General features: G+C 39.8%; 1 protein-coding gene across 2 annotated transcripts; it reads right to left on the minus strand.

The window, feature by feature from the left end:
• Nucleotides 1-3,692: 3,692 nt before the first annotated feature.
• Nucleotides 3,693-23,488, minus strand: ak2 (adenylate kinase 2). 2 transcript variants are annotated; one of them, XM_038308378.1, is made up of 7 exons: nt 23,279-23,487; nt 22,335-22,460; nt 18,280-18,390; nt 17,406-17,500; nt 12,193-12,265; nt 6,483-6,702; nt 3,693-3,861 (listed from the first exon to the last, which is right to left on the minus strand). In XM_038308378.1, exons 1-7 carry the CDS (start codon nt 23,375-23,377, stop codon nt 3,854-3,856), a joined length of 732 nt encoding a protein of 243 aa, XP_038164306.1. In that variant the 5' UTR covers nt 23,378-23,487; the 3' UTR covers nt 3,693-3,853. The 2 variants fall into 2 exon arrangements, with proteins under 2 accessions (XP_038164306.1, XP_038164304.1); XM_038308376.1 differs by lacking the exon at nt 3,693-3,861 and having other exon boundaries at nt 4,916-6,702; nt 23,279-23,488.
• Between the last annotated feature and the right edge of the window lie 479 nt (nt 23,489-23,967).

A 23,967-nucleotide genomic window follows, 5' to 3' on the forward strand; every position in this document is an offset into this window, starting at 1 on the left:
TGCTGAGATCCTAAAATCACTTTTATTCACTTATTTATCAGAGCTTTCCAAACATTTGAACATTAGTGTAAAAATGTTTCTTCTTATATGAATTCATTTTACTGCCCTTCATTCCACTTAGGAATAAACTACATAGATTTTCCTTCAAAAATGGTTAATTTTTTAGACTTAAACTTTATTGTGATTTTGTACACACAGCGTGTAAACAAAAAGAAATTTTTTTCAGTACTTGCTCTTCAGATATTCCCGTCTCTTAAAGTGCAGCAGTGATAAAATGTAAACATGGTGATCAAATGTAAAGACAGAGATATGATTTACAGTTTTTCCAACATTCCGTTTTTTTTTCCTTCGTTTTATGCAACATTCATCAGTCTAATGGAGGTGGGGAAGAAGCTGTTGCAGAACCTGCTGGTCCTGCATCGAATGCTGTGAGGCCTCTTCCCAGAGGGCAGCAGGGAGAAAAGTCCATGTTGGGGGGGTGAGGGGTCATTGATGATGTCACTGGCTCGGGACACGCAGCGCTGGGATTAAATGTTTCTTTTATCGAGGGAAGAGGAGCCCCCATGATCCTCTCTGCTATTCTCACCTTCTTCCAGTCTGAGGCGCTGCAGCCTCCACAGCACACAGTGAGACAGCTGGTCAGAATGCTCTCTACGGTGCTTCTGTAGAAGGTGGGGAGGACTTTCCTCAGACACTTGATGCGCTTTTGTGCCCTTTTGACCAGTGAGCATTTTAACCATCAGTGAAGCATTTACTGTTAAATTCTTTAACTTCTGTGTTTTAAAATATATAAAAACTCTCATTTAGGACATTCATCTTTGCCTCTCTATCAGTATTAATATCCGTTATTAAGAGCTGTGTGGGTCCATGTCATACATACCAGAAACTGCCACTGATGAAAGTATATTTTCATTCTGAAAATACTCCAACCCCATTAAATGGTTGTTAAGAAAAAATATTTTTATGCAAGACGAAAACCTACATAAGAGTTTCAGTTTGAGTAAAACTGTCCTTCAATTAGTTTGTTTTAATATAATTTCATATATTACTCATTGTTCAGGACAATAATACAGTAAACAAATGAAAGGTAAATTTGCTGTAAATCGATAGTGCACCTTTAAACATCCCTGAGCTGAAGGTTTAGAATCAGCACATTATGTAACACTGATTGCTGATGAAGATGGTCAGGCATCCCCAACCTCGGTCCTGGAGGCCCGCTGTCCTGCAGGTTTTAGAGGTTTCCTTGCTCCAGCACAGCTGATTTGAATTGAAAGCTGATTAACAGGCTTTTGGTCTACTGCAATCATTATAATCAGCTGTGCTAAAGCAGGGGAACCTCTAAAAGCTGCAGGACAGAGGGCCTCGAGGAACGACTTTAGGGATGCCTGATCCAGGTCATAGTCATTCCGTAAAAGTGAAAAAACAAAACAAAACAAAAAACAATCCACTGGACTTGGTTTCCAAGATTTAAAGATGTTTCGCTTCCCCTCCAGGAAGCTTTCTCAATTCGAATGCCTGGATCCGCAGTGAGGTCATCATAGAGGAACAAAGTACCTCCTATCTCCAGCCGGTGAACAATACCTCCTTAACAACCGACCCTTAACAATCAGACAGGTTTCAGGTATCACAGGCTAACAATGGAACCAATTGAATTGAGAAAGCTTCCTGGAGGGGAAGCGAAACGTCTTCAAACTTTGGAAACCAAGTCAAGTGGATTTTTTTATTTTACTTTTACGGAAGGAGTAACACTGATTATTTACTGGCACCAGTAGATACGGTGCTTTTTCCCAGTTTGAGCAACACTTGCTTTGTTTACACCTAGTGGGACAACTGCAGTAATGTGATCTAAATGACCGTTTAATGTTTTTTTTTAGGCAGAGGTGTCAAAAATACTTCCTTATCTTCAAGTATAAATTATAGCCATCTATACTTTATTGGTATTAAGTATTATTTTATGCAATTTCTTACTTCTACTCCTTACATCTTTTTGCAATTATCTCTACTTTCTACTTCTTAGAATAGAAAGAATAGTTTAATTAGTTTGATTGCATGTAACTTTATTTTCATTATGGCCTGTTGGCATGGGCGGTTCTAGACGGTGGCCAACAGGGGCCGGTGCCTCAGTAAATCATGTCCTGGCCTCTGTTATGGCCCCTGTACTGAAGACATAATACTCAAAGAAATTCTAATGATGATATGCGCTGGAAGAGACATGGTTACTGATGGGTCCTTTGGATCTATTTCATTTTTTTTCTTTAAAAATTCTGTTTTACTAATTATCTAAAAACAAAGAGGTGATAGCTTCAGTGGTATTGAGATAGGATCCCAGTTTTCATCTGATAGTTTTTTTCCCCCAAAAAATATTTACTCTAATTTTTAGAGGTGAATTTATCAGTTTTTTCTTGAGTTCTAATTCAGATTTAACAGAAAACGGTAATTTTCACTTAAATTAAGTCAAACATATGTAAAATTCCGAAATTATGAACATATATTGACCTCAGAAGAAGATTAATTAAACCTAATTGAATAGAAATTTCACTTCATGCAGCTCTCTTAATACGTTTGAAACCCTTGCCCTGTTTTTTATTTCATGCTTTTCTGGGCCCCCAAGAAAACACTCTGGCCCCCTCCTGGCCCCCTGGTACATTTGTTCTAGAACCGCCACTGCCTGTTGGTATTTAAAAAAAATAAAACCCCTCAAAATAATTAGTTTCATCCAGACTATTTCTCTACTGCACCAACTAGTTGTCCGCCACATGCCAAAATAAAGTTTTTTAAAATGATGCAAAGTAAAATAAAACGCTGTTACTATTGGTTATAAAACTAAGATAAGCTTAACTATATTATCGTCCAGAATTGTAGAAAAATGATTCTGTAAACGGGTTGTGCAGTATAAGTTTTAAAGCATCTGTCTTTAACATTTCTTCCTGCGTTACTTTTAATTTACACTTTAATTGTAAAAATTGTACTTTTACTTAAATAAAACACTTACGTTGATACTCTAATGTCCAGAAAACTGTTTTTAAACAGTAGGATTTATATTTCTACCTGAATAATACTTTTGGGACCTCTGGATTTAGGAATATTCCCTCAACTATTACCGTAGCTAAAGTAAGATTATATTTTTCCTAGAAGCTCTAATTGTTTCATCAGTCAGAACTTTTAAGTACTTTATTTCAGGTTAAATTCTCTCCATTCTTCATCGTGTCGAGCTAATCCTGATGATGTGTAAGGCGAGCTTGCAGCCATGTTTTACCGGATTAATACCGGAATAATTAGCTGTAACTAAGGCTACATTCACACTGCAGGCAAATAAGACCAAATTTCACCACCTGATTATTTGTAAAGCCGCCACCTCTGCTTTGTAAGAGATTTGTGCTCCCCTAAAACCACTTTGTAGGTTTTAGATTGTGCCACACTTTTAGTGTTAAATGCTTTTAAATTTGCTTATAAAGAACTCAGTTTTTTTCATTTTTGTTCCTTAAAAACTGACAGAAAAAGTATTTTTTTTTGCTTTTGATTAAAAGTATGGCTAAAGCCATTCAAGGCAAATGATTATGCTAAAATATATTAGCGTGTTTCGTGAATGCTGCGAACTCCTTCAGTTCATGTTGGAAGTTAAAAGGAACCAGAATAAACAAGAAGACCTGGGTGTCAATAAAAAGGTTAAAAAAGAACCCACAGGAAAAAAATTGTGATTGTAGAAAAGCAGCAGGTTTATTAGAGGGGATGCGCTGGCTCAGTCATAACCTACAGGGAGTAGAAACGCTTTGAGGAGCCTAACAGCACAGTGAACTCAGTCTACCCTCCTCCCTCCTGTTTGATCACCTCGGGACGCGGAGCAGCTCAGGGTTCAACCAGCTGCAAGAAAAGAGGGAACGGGGAGGAGAAGGTTCTGGGTGAATGAACGTCACTGAAAAACCAGAACCAGAAAACATCTTTAATCTCAGTCCGTTACATTCAGGAAGGTTTCACTGTAAACGTTCACAGCTTTTTAACAAACAAAAGATACAGATCAGGAAGTCTGGGACGAGAAGAAGACAAACGACAGAAGGAAAGTTGGATCAGGGGGAAAATTAATGCAGCAAAAACATATTTACCAACATGAATCAGAGGATGAATTAAATTTTAATTTAAAGCATTTGTATTCTCATATAAGATATAAGATAATCCTTCACAGAAACCAATAAATGATGCCAAATATCTCACAACCCAAACTACAAGAGCGCTGAGCCTCAGCAGCAGGCCTCTAGAAAATAAAACTTAAAGAAATGAATGTAAAAAGTGATAAAGTGCTTCAAGTAACAACATTATCCCTCAAATTAGTTTTTATACCAAGAAATTAGAAAACAAAAAACAACAACAAAATGTTCAAGTCCTCTGCTGTTCAGCAGGGGGCGACTTCTATCTTCTATCAGAAGATCAGGACCTTCAAACAGTGTTCTACGGAAGAGGATTAGGGCCAGTGGGGCAAAAAAAAGTTAACTGATTTTTTAATTTTATTTCAGTTTAGGGTGGGAAAAAAGTCAGAATTCTGACTTTAATCTCAAAATTCTGACTTTGATCTCAGAATTGTGGATCTTAATGTAGATGGGCACCATGAAGGAAGAGATGTGGAGCACTCAGCTTCACTGACAAAGATGTGAGTCGTTTGAGGTGGCCAGTGACACATTGGTGGAAAATGATGGAATTAGGCAACTTTTTACGTGCCTGAGGGGTCCCCTCATTAATGGAGGAGAAGAAGGTCATTAAAACAAGAGAGCTAGTCTCTAAAACAGACATGGCTATGGCTTGATGCTAACATGTTTGTTAGCTGTCAGAATTCAGAGAAAAAAGTCAGAATGCAGAGATTAAAGTCAGAATTCTGAGAAAAAAAAAAATCAGAATTCAGAGAAAAAAAGTCAGATTTCTGATGTTTCTGTAGCCACATGGAAGACCAGGAGCCATGGTTTTAAATGCTCTCTGCTCCCACGGGTTGAAGTCAACAAGTTTCAGATCTAGACAGCAGGAATCCATCTGCCAAACATGGATGAACAAAGCTCTAAATTCTCCATATGAGCAAACAAATCTGAGGATTTTCCTAAAGCGCTCAGCCGAAGATCCCGATATTCTCTGGTGTTTGAGTTGCAGATCATCACCAGGATATTTTCTGATCATATTTAAAGTCCGTCTTAAATCCTGATGATTTACTTTTCATGGTTCAGATGCAGTCAGAAAACCAACCTCCGCAGCCAATAAAAACCCACCATCTGCTGGTTCTAGAGAACCTCTGCAGGGTCACATTAGGTTTACAGGAAAACTCTGCTTCTTCACTGAAAACAACATTCTGTCCTCTTCCCAGAAAAAGGTTCTTATTGATTTGGCTAATTAGGCCGACAGTAAAAGCTCCCTTTCTAATGCAGACGGGTCATCAGAGGGCGGCAACAGCAGATGGCAGATTGTTGCACTAATGGATAAACAAATGAGGGAGATTTGATTCGCTTCTTCAGGCACTGAGAAAGAAACGCAGCAGACAGAGGATTAGTTTCCTCCTCTGTAGGACAGATTCTAGATCTATAAAACCAGATCCCTCTACTGGTCAAAAGGTTAGTGGAGGAGAACACATTTGATTTACCAGCTGGATGTTCTGGTTTGGTAAAAAGCTCCAGAAACTGTTCAGCTCTGGTTTAAAAACCTAAATGTGTTGCTCCTTCCTGGTCTGAAAGTTCATATTGGATGAAATACAGCAGCTTTGGATCCAACATCCTTACTTTAGACATCCTGTTGCAGCTCGATAACTTTCATTACAGATTTGTTTCCTTTGTTAATCTGGTTCCAACTTCCTCATAAAGCAGCAGACGGATCAGGTTACCTTGTTTGAAGAAAGGTTTGGCTCACTAAGCAATCTAATGAAGCTGCCTAAGTGGTGGTTAAAATTAACGGGTTTATAAAGCAGAAACAGCATCAGTAGCAGATTTAATCCATTTCTGATTTCTGGTTTAATCTCTTCTCACATTTAAAGCAAAGAATGGTTTCATTTACCTTTTAGTTATTTGGGACACAGACAAATGAGTCAGGTTCCAAAATCTACTTTTAACATTTAGAAACGGCGAAACAAATTCAAATCAGCTGCAGTTTTTCAGAGCAGGTGAAGTTATAGGGGGAAAAAGAAGCTGGAATGGGACGAAAAAACAGGATCGTTTATAAGAAGAAAGCCTCGAGAGGAAAGGAGAAGGTTAAAGAAAAGCAGATGTGTCCAGAAACAAAAGGAGAATACTGAGGGAATGTTTCCTGAGGAGCGGTTTGCAGCGTTCAGTTCAGCTAAAGGTCAGAACTATTAAGCTAAACTTTTAATCTGTTATCACCACAGAAGCCACCCGCTTAGTAACAGCCCATCTTCTTGGACTCTGACACCTCAGGTCTGGTATATAAAGGAAAAAGAGGCAGCGGAGCAGGAAACAGGAAGGAGGAAGAGGTTTAGATGAAGAACACTTGGTCTTTACAAGCTTTGGCGCGAGCCGGGACTTCTGTGGCTGCGGAGAAGGCGGCGACGATGGAGGCGAAGACCACGTTGGGGCTCTGGGCGGCGTCGATGGCAGTGTGCAGGCCCCTGGCGCTGTAGTACTGCACCAGAGGGGACGTCTGCCGGTGGTAGGCGACCAAACGGGAGCGTAGCGTCTTCTCGTTGTCGTCGCTGCGGCGGATGAGCGGCTCGCCCGTCACCTGAGGTAAAGACAAAGCAGGAAGGAAGCCTCAGTTTGGGAACCATGGTTTGAGTCAGGCATGCAGCTGCTTGTTTCCGCTGTCGCCCGAGGAGGAAAACAAAAAGAAAGAGTAAGAAAATCTTTAATCAAATGAGTCAACAAACTGACATGTTCCAGCAGAAAAACCTAAAGATTTGAAAAAGGTTCCCAGGATAACTTTAACGACTTCAAATTAAAAACTCAGAAATAAAATCAAGGATGGTTTAAAATAAGGCTGAACTAATTAATCCGATTAATTGATTATTGAAACAGCATGTATACAAAATGAAATTAAAATGCATACAGCTTACAACAGTAGAACGGTTAAAATCTGTATTAAGCCACTGCCTGCGGGAGCCGCCATGTTGGATTGGATTTATTTTTGATTCATTGTTAACTGGAGGCTCTAAACTGTGTCTTTAGATGACAGAACGACCCACTTAAGAGCAGCATTTATACCAAAATTGATTTCAAGATAAATGAAAAGTTTGCGTCCGTCAATCTGCTCTATCCAGAACTAGTTTGACCTGGTTTAGTTTCATACCAAAATCTGCTTTGAGGAACATTTGGGAATCCGATTATTAACACAAAAAAATAATCGTTAGTTTCAGCCCAAGTTTAAACGAATCAGTCAACCTCTAAGACAAGAAGCGGAACACATTCCTTTTAAATTTGACCTCAGAGGCTTAAATCTGGCGAGTTCATTTCTTTTTTACTCTTAAAAGTCGCATAATTATTTTTTTTCCAAACGTCAACCACTTTCGGGATATTAGCCCATTTATCAACAGGACTCCTAAAGGTCAAAAGGTCAGGAAGGGAGCAGTTAACAGACAGATCCCAACATGCTGGAAGTAAACTCTCTCCTTCAGAGCTTTTCTTCCTGCTGCTCTTCTCCCTCTGATGGACACCTGACAGCCGCCCTTACAACCTGCCCCTCTACCCAGAAACAAAACAATGGGACGATACGCACACAGATACCATAGCCCTACTTCCTATGAAGCAGGGGCCACTAATTAAAAATCAGTTGGGATCCGAAAAAAGAGAATCAATCATTAAAGGTCCAGAGACATTTTTAATTATAATCAGTGATGGGAGTAACGGCTTTTTTTAAGCAATTACTTTGTAACTATAATGCAGTTACCATTGCAAACACCCCGGAGGATGAGAATGGCTGATGTAAAGTGAGATTCCGTCTGTCAGTTGGGTAGGTGGGTGTTTCTGCTGGTGGGTGTTAACGTACAGCACACACAGAGAGATGGAGAGTGAGGAGGACTCCAGCAGCAAAACTACGTTTTCCAGATGGAAATACCGGTGTTACGTCGAGCTGCGTTTTCCCATCACATACGGTTTCCCCTGCATCTCCGCACAGAGCAGATGGCACGATTCACCGCACATGCTCGCTAAAGGCGCGCAACAGTTGCCCTGTGCTCGCGCCACAGGGGAACTACGGAGAGCGTGAACGATCATTAGCCTATATGGAGAAAGGGAGAAATCTGGATGGATGGATGGATGTTGCAGTATCTATAACAACCCAAACACACAGGGTTTCAGAATTAAACATCCCCAGTTATTAATTTCATTCACTCACCAGATCTGAACGTCCTGTTAAAAAACTTCACACCCATTAGTAGAGGTAATGCAGCCTGATGATATTTACACCGCATCAGATACCGTTCCCCCATGTAAAGCAGGGGGAACGCTATCTTACGGGGTTAATAGACCCATCAGGTGGCGTTCCCCCCTGATGTCATTTACGTTGAGTTGCAATAAATGCTAAACTCTCTGCAGGTTCTTGTCTTTGTCGTCCGCTCTATTCAGCTGGCTTTGGAAACACACGGCGAGAAGGTGGGGGCCGGGTGGGGAGGGTTAGGGGGGCGAGAAACGCAAAAGTAACGCAATAGTTACTTTTACTAGTAACTAGTAACTTTTATGGTGGAGTAACTCAGTAACTCAGTAACTTTTTGGGAGAAGAAACTAGTTACTGTTACTAATTACTTTTTCAAAGTAACATGCCCAACACTGATTATAATCCATTACTTTGAACAGTTTTTAAGATTGAAATAAAATGCAGGTGTTTATGCATCCATGTTATACTTTGATTTAATAAAACAAAAAATAGAACGTTTTTCCGTTTTAAAATCTAAAGTGCTTTTCAAACAATCTTTCACAGTTCAGCATAAAGATGATTTCCAGACTTAAAGCTACAGTGTGTAACTTTTAGCGACATCTAGCGGTCACACTGCAGACTGCAGCAACATGAACATCTCCCCCCCACCGCTTCTCCCCCCCAACAGTACGGCGAGCGTTACGGGACAAAATGTCTTCCACGACGTCCGCATCACCTACCTTCTCAAGTGATGAGGTTTGTTTACATAGATAATTTTACAGATAGTATTTCATTAGTTTATGTGTTCAGTACCGTCTCAGTTCATCTCTCTCAACTTGCCGTAGTTACTTTCGAGCGTAATGGGCGATCTCGCAATCGCTAGTTTGTTGGCTCTGCGCTGCCGTAGCGCAAAGATGTCTGCCTCCATGGCTGCGAGACCCGCTCCTATGTAGTTATAAATAACGAATTCTAAGGCAACGCAAATATTAAGGTTAAGAGGCTGAGCTCGTAGATGATGATAAATAACATAGTTATGTATAATATATTACATTTCTGACTGTATATCCCTGTAATTATTACACACTGTAGCTTTAAGGTTTTATAAAACATCTAAAACTTCAGCTGATCCAAAATGCTGCAGCCAGAGTTCTAATGAAAATTAAAAAGAGAGATCATATCTCGCCTATCCTGGCTTCTCTTCATTGGCTTCCTGTTAAATCAAGAATAGAATTTAAAATCCTCCTTCTCACATATAAAGCCTTAAATGGCCAAGCTCCATCTTATATCAGAGATCTGATTGTTCCTTATGTTCCTAACAGAGCACTTCGCTCTCAATCTGTAGGTTTACTAGTGGTTCCTAGAATTTCTAAAAGTAGAATGGGAGGCAGATCTTTTAGTCATCAGGCTCCTCTCCTGTGGAACCAACTACCAGTTTTAGTCCGTGAGGCAGACACCCTGTCTACTTTTAAGGCTAGGCTTAAAACTTTCCTTTTTGATAAAGCTTATAGTTAGGGTGGCTCAGGTTATCCTGAGCTATCTCTATAGTTATGCTGCTATAGGCTTAGACTTTTGGAGGACATAGGGACCCCCATTTCATCATTCTGCTTCATTCTCTCTCTGTTCTCCTATTCTGCAGAATCTGTTAGTTCAATCTCTAACCTTCTGCTCTCTCTGCTTTTCCTCAGAGTAGCTTTGCCTCGTCTGTTCCTGTTTGGCTATGACGTCATCCTGGAAAGAAACATCAGCTGTGCTGCTTCCATCAACACCGTTGTTTATAGATGTTGGAGATCGGCCTGTTTTCCAGTGTAGTCCTGTTTCTCTGACCGTGACTGAGTGGATGTGCTCTCTTCGTCCTCTGGCATGGTAGCTGCCTTGGAGCTCGTCTGCCTGGCTGTGTGTTTCCTGGACGGGGCCGCCTTTTACAGCTGCTTTTTGTACCTCTGCTTCTGTCTCCTTGAACCCCAGTCGGCCTCGGCAGATGGCCGCTCACACTGAGCCTGGTTCTGCTGGAGGTTTCTTCCTGTTAAAAGGGAGTTTTTCCTCTCCACTGTCGCTACAAGCATGCTTAGTGTGAGGGATTGTATTTGAGTCAATGCAATCAACTGGTTTTCCTTAGATAGAAAACTTTGTATCAATTTGACTGTATGATCTGGTTGAACTGTAAAGTGCCTTGAGATGACATGTGTTGTGAATTTGGCGCTATATAAATAAACTGAATTGAATTGAATTAAAATGACCTTTTTTCCCCCCTATTTCAATTTTTTTGTCTTAATGAGAGAAGCGGGCTTTACGCTGCCCTATGAGGATTTTTAAACAAGGTGCTCATTCGTGAGCCTGGATCGACATTTATTTATTATATTGATGGTGGCGAATCCTGCTTTCATCAGTTCACTGCGCTTCTTGGGGCAGTCCACACTTTCTCTGCTCTCTCATCATCCTCCTTCTTTACCGTATTAACAGTAGAAGCAGCGCAAGTGAAATTGGATACTGCTGTCAGACAACTTGTTGTATTTTAGAAATATTTTAAACCAGGTGGGTCTAGATCTGGGCTGTGGTCTGCTAATCTGTGACCTCTGCTCTTAAGTTTTAAATATTAAGCTAATGAAGATGCAACATGAGCAAAAAAGAAAAGAAACCACAGAATGTTTTTTTGTGTGAACCAAACTGACCAATATAGACAAGTCTGATTCTTCAATCCGTTTAATTGTAGTTTTTGACTGGAGCGCATGATTATTTAAATACATTTTACAGCATTTTTTTTATGTTGGAATTTGATAGTAAGATTTAACATTTTTATTCCACCACATGAAAATACTGATAGTTAATCAGACTCAAAGAACAAAAGAAAAAACACTGCAAAATACTATTTTTGTTATATTTTTCTATGAAAAAAAGGGTGAACCGTTCAGTTACCGTATTTTCACAACTATAAGGCGCATATAAGCGTTTTTTTCCCCTCAAAATGTGTGGCGCGCCCTATGTGTGTTGTTACTGTGGACGTTTGAGACCACCATGAGATCGTTAAAGTGGGAAGTGTGGGAGTGGATTGTGTATAAGAGAACAGGTATGTACTTTATGCAGAACTCCTCATTGAGGCCTAGTGGTTAGGGCTTAGAACTTGGAACCCAGACGTTCCGAGTTCAAGCCCCACTCCCACAGACTGACACTCTGGGAAAGACCCTTAACCCCCAGACTGCTCCCTGGGTGCTGCACAATGGCAGCCCACTGCTCCCCAAAGGGATGGGTTAAATGCAGAGAGCTCATTCTATTGCTCTGTTTGTTCGACAGTGTAATGACAACACTGGAAAAAAAAAAGAAATAAAGACCATACTTAGTTATTATGATTTATTGATAACTTCTGTGCACATTTTTATAATTAGTTATATTATAAATAGTTAGAATATAGTTAAAAGTGGAGGGAGGACATGAAAGCTAACGGAACTAGCCCATGTGAATGAGTTGAACTAGTTGAACAGGTTTCAAGTCCAACGAAAAAGCAAAAATGACCTTCCTAGGTCAAATAAAATATGTCAAGGTTTAGTTCTGCATGAGGCAGACATGCTTTCCAACGGCAGCATTTATTTGAGAAGAGAAAGCGTTTCCCCAATGGACACTTCTGTCCACCTAGAAGGACAGAACAGTCCCCATGAACTGAAAGTGGGTCAGAGCTTTCAGGGAAGTCTTTACAGACGTGACAAACAAACACCGCATGTGAAAAAACCCCCCAACATGATGCAGGTCTGAAAGTGAAAACAGGTTAGTTACTGAAAAGCAGCAAAACTCTGACCCATTTCCAGCCTGAGAGTCATTTCAGGAGGATTACACAGACCGTCCTCTGAGTAGGCTGAGGATGAAACTACTTACGTCATCCTTCATGGGCTCTTTGGGGGGGTTGAACTCCTCGTGGTAGGAGCGGCCGCTGGGCTGGTGGATGAGTCTGAGGAGGAGAGAGGCGACAGAAACGGCGGTCAGGCAGGGCTGATGACTCACTACTTCTCTGTCCTTTCACATCCCACATCATGTCCTGGTAGGACCCAGGAGGCGGCGGCGTCCTCGTTAACGGGAGGACCCGCGCAGACAGATGACTGTGCTTTAACTGAGCTCCAGTTGGGACAGGTTTATGTGATTCAGAACAAACAACACATTTCACAACCCGCATCTTCCTCTGAAATGTCCGGAAGAAAAAAAAATGTTACAAAAGGAGGAAAGATGGAGACAGAAATGCAGACGCGGCGTCTTTCTCAACGTTTTCCAGGTGGGATCAGTTAAACCACAAAAAAACATCCTTCACAGAGTAGCTGGAAGCTTAAATTAGACACGGTTATGAAAATGATCTGGCCTAACACCAGCTGGCTGTGCTTCCCTCTCAGGCAGCGTCATTTACGGACACTTTCACATCTCAATGGGCCGATTCCTGCATCACTGATCTGAATAAAAACGGGCGTTTAGAAAAACAAACTGTCCTGGATGGGCTGAAGTATGAACCGTAATTCCAAATGTTTTTCAGATGAAGTCTCATCCAGTCTGTGTGACTCTGAACACCAACTGAATCAGTCAGAAACCTAAACTGTGTCGAGATAAATGAATCACAAAAAGACTTTTCTACCTTTCTAAAACATATTTTGAGACAGATTAACCATCTTTATTTCATGTTTCCTCTATTGGTTAAAAACGTCTACTTATCCACCAAAAAACTCCAGTCTTAACTTATTTTTTAATAGATTTGCTTACAATATTTTATAAAAATGTTTCATTGATCTGAGAGGGAAATAAAAGTAAACTGAAAAAGTTTAAAAGAGTTTGCATTTGTAAATGAAGGTTTTTTTTTTTTAATCTACTAAATTAATACTTTAACTACAATATTTCACTTCACATGTAGCATTAAAGCAAAAAGGACTTTTTAACAAATACAACTTGGTTATAATAGAATAGATAGAATAGATTTACTTTATCCCAAGCTGGGAAATTGTAGTGTAGCAGCAGCTTTACACATAGTGACAGTCACAACACAATAAGATAAAGAAAAAGTAAAAAAATCACACAACATCCACACGTATTTACATTATAAAAGTACAGTGAACAGTCCTAAGGTGCAGTGAACAAATTATAAATAATGTATTAAAACAGCCGTAGACAAAATATAGAGCTTTTCCTTGCCGCTGCAGGACTACGGTGCAAAACAGAAACCAGTATAACAAAAATTATATATTTAAAGATAAAAAATAAGCTTTTTATCTGCTTCCATTCATGGCGTCAGAGTCTGTGCCCAAAGTCGGTATTTGATGGAGTTTCCAGCACAGCTGATTTTCATTAATAGATGATTAACAGCAGGGTTCCTACAGCATAAGGAAAGTTAAATTCAAGACTTTTTAAGACTTTTTAATGCCACTTGAAATAAAAATTTAAGACCAAATTCACAAGAAAAACCTGCTTGCGACAACTTAACCCAAAGGTTTATTCTAACATAAACCACTGCACTAATGTTTCAAATTTAGAAAAGCTTCCCATACAGGAAGAAAGCTAAAAACACACAAATGACAGATATATTTTAACAATTATTTAACTGAATTCACAAACTTTGTTTTAGCAGGGAACAAAACAAATCAGTTTTAAAGCCACAACATAACCAGTGCTAAGTCTTTTTTGCAGCTTTTTTTCTTTGTATGGTTTTCTTAGTATGTTTGATTTGGTGATAAGTGGAGGCGTTGCAGAGACAAGGGTGGAACTAAACTGAGAAATACCGGCTGTTTCTCTGTAACTCCATTTTGACGCTTTGTGTTTCGCGCTTCGCATGTGCGACTCCACTGCCTTAATTCCCATCGTTCTGAGCTTGAATCGCTTCTTGCACTAAATCCACTGAGCCTCATGTATGTTCCCTGGTTTTAGTCATGGAGAAAACTCTTGGCTGGAGACAATTTTGGTTACATTTACACTTGCTCATATTTTCCAGACAAAAAGTAAATGGCGCATCTCCCAAATGTCCCGGCCGCAACAACGCTTTTATTGGTTCAGCTATCGGGACGGAACCAATAATGGCGAACCGTTTTTTATTTTAATGTTTTATTTAGATTACAAAAATAAATCATAATAAAAATAATCCTATTTATGATGCTTTAAAAAATAAGACCTAAGAAAGACTGATTTAAGACATTTTAATACCAATTAAGGCCTTAGTTTTATTTTGAAGAATTCAATGCCTTTTAAGACTATTTAAGGACCCGCGGGAACCCTGCCTGCTGTAGAGTGTTTAACGACATTAAGGGAAAAATGGCGGTCAGAATCAGAGCAAAACTATTACATCTGCATCACCTTCCTCACATGAAGGCAGCTTTTAGGAGCATTAGTGTCGTCTCAATCAGCTTCTATTTACAGAGTATGTGTTTAAAGACACATAAGTTGAATTAATTGAAGAAAGAAAACTTTCTGGGTTTTTCCCACAGTTCAGTTTCAGAAGTTGGAAACGACAACCAGGAAGTGAGCAGCTTTGGCACTCCAGCCTGTTTCGCAGGTTATCACTTCATTAAAGATTATTTGCAGGACGCTCCAGCACCTTCAGGCCATCTTCTGTTAATTGCATGATTTCACGCTCCACTTGGCTCCAACACTATCGCACCGTCCCAGGCGCTGCCGAATTAATCCACCGACCCGACTGGAGTTTAAGATGCAGATGGAATGAGGATCATCTGAAAAAATACTGTCATGACTAAACATCTTCTATCCAGATCCGATGCACGATGGTTTAATGGCTGATTGCTCAATAGAACACTGAGGTGGTTCTACTGGATACCAGATTTAGATCAGAGGGAAGCTGTGGGTCCAGGTATGATCCATCAAGAAAAGTTAAAATATTTAGGGTCAGGATCCCCCCTCTGTTACATATTTAACCCTCATCCATCAATCCCGTCTGCTGCATAATGAAGGTCGGGTCCCAGAGGGTCTGGTGATTAATGGCTGCTCTGATTAATGGACACAAAATCATGAAACATCCTGTGCAGGGCTGAGGACGTTTTCCAGGCATCACAAATCGATGAAAGATTAAAAAAAACAGAAGAAAACTTTAAGCACCTCCCACCACCTGGTCATCAGTTCATAAGGCGTTAAAACAAACTTCCAGAAAATGACCAAACCAGAGGGGATTTCTATCCCACTCAGAGTGTTTTGGGTCGATCTTTTCCAGTAACTCATTAGAGTTGCTTTGGTTTGGGAGGTTCTTTAAAACCTCTAAACACCACAGGAGAGTTTTAGAATGTAGATGGAGCAATAAATCAGAGCTCCGCCTCTAAGCTCAGCTGCTTCACCCAAACCAAACTTACAGGAACCTTTCAGAGGAACCAAACACTAGTAATAAATGTTAATAACCAGAACAGCTTACAGTTACAGGTCAGCGGAGGGGCCTGGTTTCATTCCAGTAGGGGATTTATCAGATCTGGACACATTCACTTTGCTTTTGTGTTTGAGTGATCATCTTTGCAGGGGAGGATCTTTGAGCTCCTTTCTACAGGACTCATTATTTGACTTTGGCCATTCAGTCTGGTGCTTCAGTGGGATTGATAGCAATGATGGTGAAGAAACCAAAAAGATTTCAAAAGGTCCTGATCCAATCATCATATTGAGGCTAACTCACCTAAAGTCTGAACATGATGGTTTGAAAAGTCGCTCATATTCAGAATTCAAACTCCTGAAAGTATTTTAAGTATGAGATTATTCCATCCTATTCAATAAATGATCAGTGTTTTTAATTCAGAGTAATTTTCATGTGAATGTGCTTTACTGGAGGCATCCATGTTTGTCAAAGAACACTACTGCCACCTACTGGTTAGTGACGTCACGGTGCGGTATCGGCTGTTGATCAAGTCCCAGTGCTGTATCTGGTGTTTGTCACAACGCGCCATTATCCAAGTCATCTTGAAAACATTCTTCTTCCAAATGTTGGCTACATATTACGGGTTTTTTCTCTGGCCAGAAGTTCGATGGCAAATCCTCCCTCTTCAAGTTGGCGATCTAACGACGAAAAACGACGGTAAAATAACTCTTTTTTTTCCACTTTTACCCGATGTATTCCAGCATCCAGCTGCCATGCACGTGGGCATTGTCAGTTTCACTATAGCTCTGGTGAATTTCAATGGTGAAGTCCTCTGGAAATCTTCAATAATTGTTGTTGATTGCAGATGTGTCTAGTAGTTCCCATTGATTTTGCTTGTAACGCGGGGAGAATGGCGCTAGGCTAACCGCACCGTGACATCACTGCTGGAAGATGGCAGGAGGGAGGGGTTACTATATTTGGGCAAAAATGGCCGCTCCCAAACTGAGTAAACGCATTTTATTTTCAACCGATTACCTCTAAATGCATTAAATCACCAGAAACATATTAACTTTAGGTATAAATGACGACCCATTGTTTATTCATTGCTGACTGGATTTCTCCTTTAATAAATGACAAATCATTTATTTGAGAACATAAAAGCTTTTCTTCTTCAGGGAAAGATCGATCATCATTTATCATAAACTTAATTTTAATAAATGTGGAGAGGAAATTAACTGATTTAACCCCTGTAACCCAGATAACATCTCAGGCCAACCAGATCATGCACAGTCCAGCAGTGCCACCTAGTGGTCCAATCTGCATCCTGCACTGGTTCCCAGTAATGTTCTTTCACTCAATTCAAGAGCCACATTAGTTTAGACATTTCTAAGCGCTGCTCCATGTGTTTCATCCAGCATTGCGCAATAAGTAAACCTTTCTGTTGTGGTTCCAACTCATCCTGCAGCCCTTTGGTTCTAGTCAGAGCAGACCGGGTTGGGTCGACTGATTCCTGATCTTAGCTCTCCTTGCATTCAACCAGCAAACATGTTGCTGCAGTAGCTTTAATTTTTTTCTTTTTTTCCCCCCTGGCATGAAGCCAAAAAATACGGCTGCCAGTTAAACGCTGGCAGTGAATCAGCAGAGGAACCGCTGGAATGAAAAAGCCCTGGAGCTATGAGAAAAAAAAAAAGAAGCAGCTATAACCCAGGCTGCTCATCAAACTTAAAACTGTCTGCATCTTAATAACACCTTGTGATTCTGGACGCCTACTAACCTGCCGCAGATCCGGCGAACCAGCAGGGAGTCGTCGACAGAAAACTCGATCACAGAGTCCAGCTTCTCGTCCCTTTTGTCCAACAAGCCATCGAGCTGGAGGGAAAACCATACCGGACATGTTTAGACGTCTTTACAGCCTCCAAACTTTTCCAACTTCTAAAGTTCAGTTCTTAGAGCAAATTTAACCAGAGAGGAAGGATGCTGCAATTAGTGACGAATAAAAAGATTTAATGTTAGTATTTAGGTAAATAAAATCAACATGTTATTAAGTTATCAATGTGTTGTCTATTGTTCTATGACTGAAGTTTACACCCATGAGATTAATACAGATGTGTAGACTAAAGTTTACATCTACATGTAAAAAAAAAAAAAAAGTATATAAAGAAAAAGAAATACATTTTCATATATCAGAAATAAATAGAGTGATAAATTTCATACTCCTCACATATTTACATCTAGAAATAAAGTAAAAATGTTATATTTCCTCATCTTCTCAGAAAGGAATCTGGAGAATTAAACTAAAGAGATTTTATCAAAATTTCCATTTTGTCTTTTGTCGCCATTTAAGTCTTAAACGGAAAATATCTAGAATTTGGTTGGAAAATAATGCTTAATGTTTGGCAAAGAAGTATAAAAACAACAGAAAATTTTTGATAAAGATGCCGAACAAACTTTATCTTGTCAACAATTTAAATTAAATTGAATTCATTTCAAGTAAAGATGCAGCAGGGAGGCCTTTGAGATGTAGCTTATAAAAAGAAAAACAAATTATTACACTGAGGGACAAATTTTCGTAAATATCAAAAATTAACTCAGATTTCCCAAAACCTGACAAATATCAAAATCGATCAGGAATAAATTAACTTTCTAACCATCTCTGCTTGTTTCACGGTCCGAGGAAACCCGTCCAACAGGAAACCGTTCCTGCAGGCGGGCGTGTCCAAGTTTTTCTCTATGAGCTCAACGACCATCTCATCGCTGACCTGCAAACAAAAAAATCTTCAGCTTATTAAGAATGATTCAGCTTTATACACACAGTAGAGACTTGGTGCTGGGACCATTGCAACCAGTCACTATTTACCAAAGGAACAGATGTGGGAGAAATATTCAGGGTTCACACCAGGAGTGTTTTTTTTCTTTGTTAATCTTATTGTAGCAACAAGAACCTGGATAATAAAGTCCTACGTTTCCCGCCGGTGTAGAGGTGGACTAGTAAACGGTAAATAATATCGATGAAAGGGTTCAGCCCAAAGTAATTAGCAGCACACATCAGGGATCGCATGGACCGATTAAATAAAAATCAGTATCGGGCTTGATAAAAATTTTGTTTGGTTGATCTCTACACCAGTGTGTAACTCGATTCTACCTCTGTCTAATTATAAAGCATATTAAGATAGAAGAGATGCAGAAGGAAATACATCATACATAGTTAAATGATTTACTATTTACCTGGATTACACTACAGGTAAACCGATAAATCAACCGGCGGATAATGGCATTTCTGCCGTGTATCGGCCTACACATGCATGCCTCATAACTTACACAAAACATACTCATAACTTATCCAACAGAAGGGCGTTTTTGCCAGATTTTTAATACGTCAGGCATATGCTGGTCTAAATCCTCAAGGTGTAACAGTGGCTTTAAGCTCTGAACTGATTCAAAATGATCTAGCCTACTTTTTCAGTGCCATTTTATTTGTGCAGGTAAAAATATTGTTTGTGCTGATTTGTTTTTTTTAAGCAGCAAGCGTTAGTGCTGCGCTCATTTCCTGATATAAAATTATTGCATAACATCACATCTCATTCCTCCGCTCTATTGAATATAACAGTGGGAATTTTTTACCTCATTTAGTGGCTGGAATGATTGTTTAATATTTACTTAATCACCAGCCTTCCAGCCCTCTGCTTTTAACTTGCCGTTACCCCGGGAACCCATTTTATTTTCTGTAAAGGTCTTGCTGTCCATCTGCATTTCACAATAAAAGCACAGGTGAAACTTATCACTGTCTGCTGTTAAATTGCTCTCTACGAACAACGTTTTAATCACCTTTGGGAGACCATCATTTTTTTTTTGGAAAAGCACAAAACCTCTGACAAAAAAAAAAAAAATCCAGACCCTTCATTGCACGGTTTGTATAGGGATTCTATGTGAATCCACAGCACTCTGCATTGCCACCGCCTCCAGTGTGAAAATATCAGCATAACTCCAATGTAAGTTTCAGCCTAGATGTTAGTAAAAGGACTATCTCTATACAGGTGCTGGTCATAAAATTAGAATATCATGAAAAAGTAGATTGATTTCAGTAATTCCATTTAAAAAGTGAAACTTGTATATTATATTCATACATTACATACAAACTCATATATTTCAGATGTTTATTTTGTTTAATTTTGATGATTACAAATGACAACAAATGAAAATCTCAAATTCATCATATCAGAAAATTAGAATATTGTGAAAAGGTTCAAAATTGATGGCCCCTGGTGCCACACTCTAATCAGCTAATTAACTCAAACCACCTGCAAAAGCCTTTAAATGGTCTTTCAGTCTAGTTCTATAGGCTACACAATCATGGGGAAGACTGCTGACTTGACAGTTGTCCAAAAGACGACCATCGACACCTTGCACAAGGAGGGCAAGACACAAAAGGTCATCGCTAAAGAGGCTGGCTGTTCACAGAGCTCAGTGTCCAAGCACATTAATAGAGAGGCGAAGGGAAGGAAAAGATGTGGTCGAAAAAAGTGTACAAGCAAGAGAGATAACCGCACCCTGGAGAGGATTGTGAAACAAAACCCATTCAAAAATGTGGGGGAGATTCACAAAGAGTGGACTGCAGCTGGAGTGAGTGCTTCAAGAACCACCACACACAGACGTATGAAAGACATGGGTTTCTGCTGTCGCATTCCTTGTGTCAAGCCACTCTTGAACCACAGACAGCGTCAGAAGCGTCTTGCCTGGGCTAAAGAGAAACAGGACTGGACTGCTGGTGAGTGGTCCAAAGTCATGTTCTCTGATGAAAGTAAATTTTGCATTTCCTTTGGAAATCAAGGTCCCAGAGTCTGGAGGAAAAGAAGAGAGGCACTTCATCCACGTTGCTTGAAGTCCAGTGTAAAGTTTCCACAGTCAGTGATGGTTTGGGGTGCCATGTCATCTGCTGGTGTTGGTCCATTGTGTTTTCTGAGGTCCAGGGTCAACGCAGCCACATACCAGGAAGTTTTAGAGCACTTCATGCTTCCTGCAGCTGACCAACTTTTTGGAGATGCAGATTTCATTTTCCAACAGGACTTGGCACCTGCACACAGTGCCAAAGCTACCAGTACCTGGTTGAAGGACCATGGTATCCCTGTTCTTAATTGGCCAGCAAACTCTCCTGACCTTAACCCCATAGAAAATCTATGGGGTATTGTGAAGAAGAAGATGCAATACACCAGACCCAACAATTCAGAAGAGCTAAAAGCCACTATTAGAGCAACCTGGGCTATCATAACGCCTGAGCAGTGCCACAGACTGATCGACTCCATGCCACGCCGCATTGCTGCAGTAATACAGGCCAAAGGAGGCCCAACTAAATACTGAGTGCCTTACATGCTCATACTTTTCATGTTCATACTTTTCAGTTGGCCAACATTTCTATAAATCCTTTGTTTTTATTGGTCTTCAGTAATATTCTAATTTTCTGATATGATGAATTTGAGATTTTCATTTGTTGTCATTTGTAATCATCAAAATTAAACAAAATAAACATCTGAAATATATGAGTTTGTATGTAATGTATGAATATAATATACAAGTTTCACTTTTTAAATGGAATTACTGAAATCAATCTACTTTTTCATGATATTCTAATTTTATGACCAGCACCTGTAGTTATGCTGGCTTAGACTGCTGGAGGACATAGAGACGCTCATTTCATCATTCTGCTTCATTCTATCTCTATTCTCCCACTCTGCAGAATCTGTTAGTTCAATCTCTAACGTTCTGCTTTTTCTCATAGCAGCTTCATCTGGTCTGTTCCTGTTTGGCTGTGACTCCATCCTGGAGAGAAATATCAGCTGTGCTGCTGCCATCAACACCTTTGTTTCTAGATGTTGGAGGTCTGCCTGTTTTCCAGTGTAGTCCTGTTTCTCTGACCGTGACTGGCTGGATGTGCTCTCTTCATCCTCTGGCATGGGAGCTGGCTCAGAGCTCATCTGCCTGGCTGTGTGTTACCTAGACGGGGCCGCCTTTTACAACTGTTTTTTGTATCTCTGCTTCTGTCTCCTTGAACCCCAGTCGGCCTCAGCAGATGGCCGCTCACACTGAGCCTGGTTCTGCTGGAGGTTTCTTCCTGTTAAAAGGGAGTTTTTCCTCTCCACTGTCGCCACAAGCATGCTTAGTGTGAGGGATTGCTGAAGAGTCAAGGAGTCGATGCAATCAGCTGGTTTTCCTTATATAGAAAACTTTGAATCAATTTGACTGGATGATCTGGTGAACTGTAAAGTGCCTCGAGATGACATGTGTTGTGAATTGGCGCTATAGAAATAAACTGAATTGAAACTTAATTCTCAACACACCTATAAAAGGAAACATGTTCAGGCAAAATCAGACATAAGTCTGAAGAAATAAGGTCTTCAATAATATTACGACTGAGCACCTTTATCCTTTTTCTGAAGACCTGTTTTTAGTTTCTGCTCACACAGCGTTGTTGCAAACCTGTCACTACATGCATGGCTGGTGGGAGTGATTTATAAAAAAGGCAATGACTCGATACAATTAGCTGGGTTTCTTAAAAAACAAACTTTAAACCAGTCTGTGGACGATTTGACTCTCAACTGCTTTCAGATGAGGCATTTTGAATAACTAGGTGTATTAATTGTGCTCCTGATATCCACATTCTGGATTCGATCTGGAGCAGTTGAGATGATGAAAAGCAGAAATGTTTTACCAGTTTGCCGGAGTCCATGGTCTCCTTCAGCCTCCTGCCGAGCTCCGAGCCAGAGGCCACCATGGCTCTCAACATGTCCCCTGTTGCCAGGTGGCAGACGCAGTATTTCTCTGCTAACCGCGGAGCCTGCAGGGACAGCACACATTTTTCCTCATTACAGCTTCAACTAAGCCTGCAGCACATTCAGTGTCTCTATGCTCAGAGATAAAAGGAGCATGTGCATAAATAGAGGTTATAACCATTCATTCATTTGGGAACTAACCAAAGTTAATGGATAGAACTGTAAATGTATAGTCATATTTACTATTTTTCAAGGATGCACTTTAAAAATGATTAAATTGTCCAGAGAGCTGCTTTCAAACGAAATTTCTTTGTTTTTACACCTGTGTAAACAAAATGACAAATAAAATCGGTCTAAAACATAAATACACATGCATATTTATATAGGTGGAAGTCATCCAGGTTCTACATAAAGCTGTGACTGCTTGGTTTCTCCAGCATACAAGTTTAAATATGGTCCTTAATACTTTAAAAAAAAGGTAATTTCATGGTGTCATTTTAACTGTCTGCAACATTAATTTATACTTTTATAGTTTTAGTAAAATGAATTAACTTGAAAGGAACAGAACTTGTTTGGAACTTTTATATAAACACATTATCTTGTATATTAAGATGCAAATAAAAGCCCAAACATAAGCAATATAAAAAATGTTCTTCTTTTTGAACATTATTTTACACAGAAAGAAATAGATAATGCTCTAAAAGAATTTAAACTAAATTTTATTTTTAGATTAATAAAAAGCGCATTCAAACAGCCTTTAAAGTCTGGCGATATCAAGGTTTATTAAAAACTTATTAAATGTATTATCGAGCATGCGCATAAGGGCTCTCTATCTGATGGCTAACAGCTAACATTAGCACTGTTAGCTCGCGCCGAGGTTCACCTGAGTCCCTTTACCGGCTCCGGGAGGTCCGAGTAGGATGGCTCGGATGCCTTCCTGTACATCAGCTATCGCCTCCTTTAACTGGGCGCTGGGGGCCATGACAGCAACGGAGGCAGGGGGGGGGGACACCGAGTAGAAACTTTCCAGAAGTCCTTCGGTGCGGCGGTGCTGTCGCTACAGCCGAGTTAGCCAGAAAGAACGAAACGCCTCCTATTTTTCAATAAGACATCTTAACCCCGCCCACACCGATGATAATGCGGAATTCAATTGGTTTACACTGCAGTCAATCAACCGGTTTCGTACAGGATTGGAGGACGTGTACTAAAACTCCCGGAAGGACCTTTAAAGGAATGCGCAGTATAGTATTACAATACGGGAGGAAGTGGGTTCGATTCCCGGTTGCGTCAGGAAACCTTATCCGTCGTTAACAATTTGTCAAATCTATGAGTTTTACTGATTTGCTCTCCCAAAATAATTCTCCTATATGCATTCTTAAATTCTATTCTTAAATTCAATATATAATTCTTAATTTTATTGTAGGACCTTGATGAAAAGATCAAAAGAAAACGTTTTAAAATAAAAACAATTACAACAATAATAAATAATAATAGCGAATGACTGAGAAAAAAGAAGAAAAAGAGCGTAAAGGGTTATATTTTCATATTTACACTTCCAGGATGTGTTATTCG

This window comes from Cyprinodon tularosa, unplaced genomic scaffold (genome assembly GCF_016077235.1).
Source record: "Cyprinodon tularosa strain WSP-4 unplaced genomic scaffold, ASM1607723v1 ctg635, whole genome shotgun sequence".
Classification (NCBI taxonomy): Eukaryota; Metazoa; Chordata; class Actinopteri; order Cyprinodontiformes; family Cyprinodontidae; genus Cyprinodon; species Cyprinodon tularosa.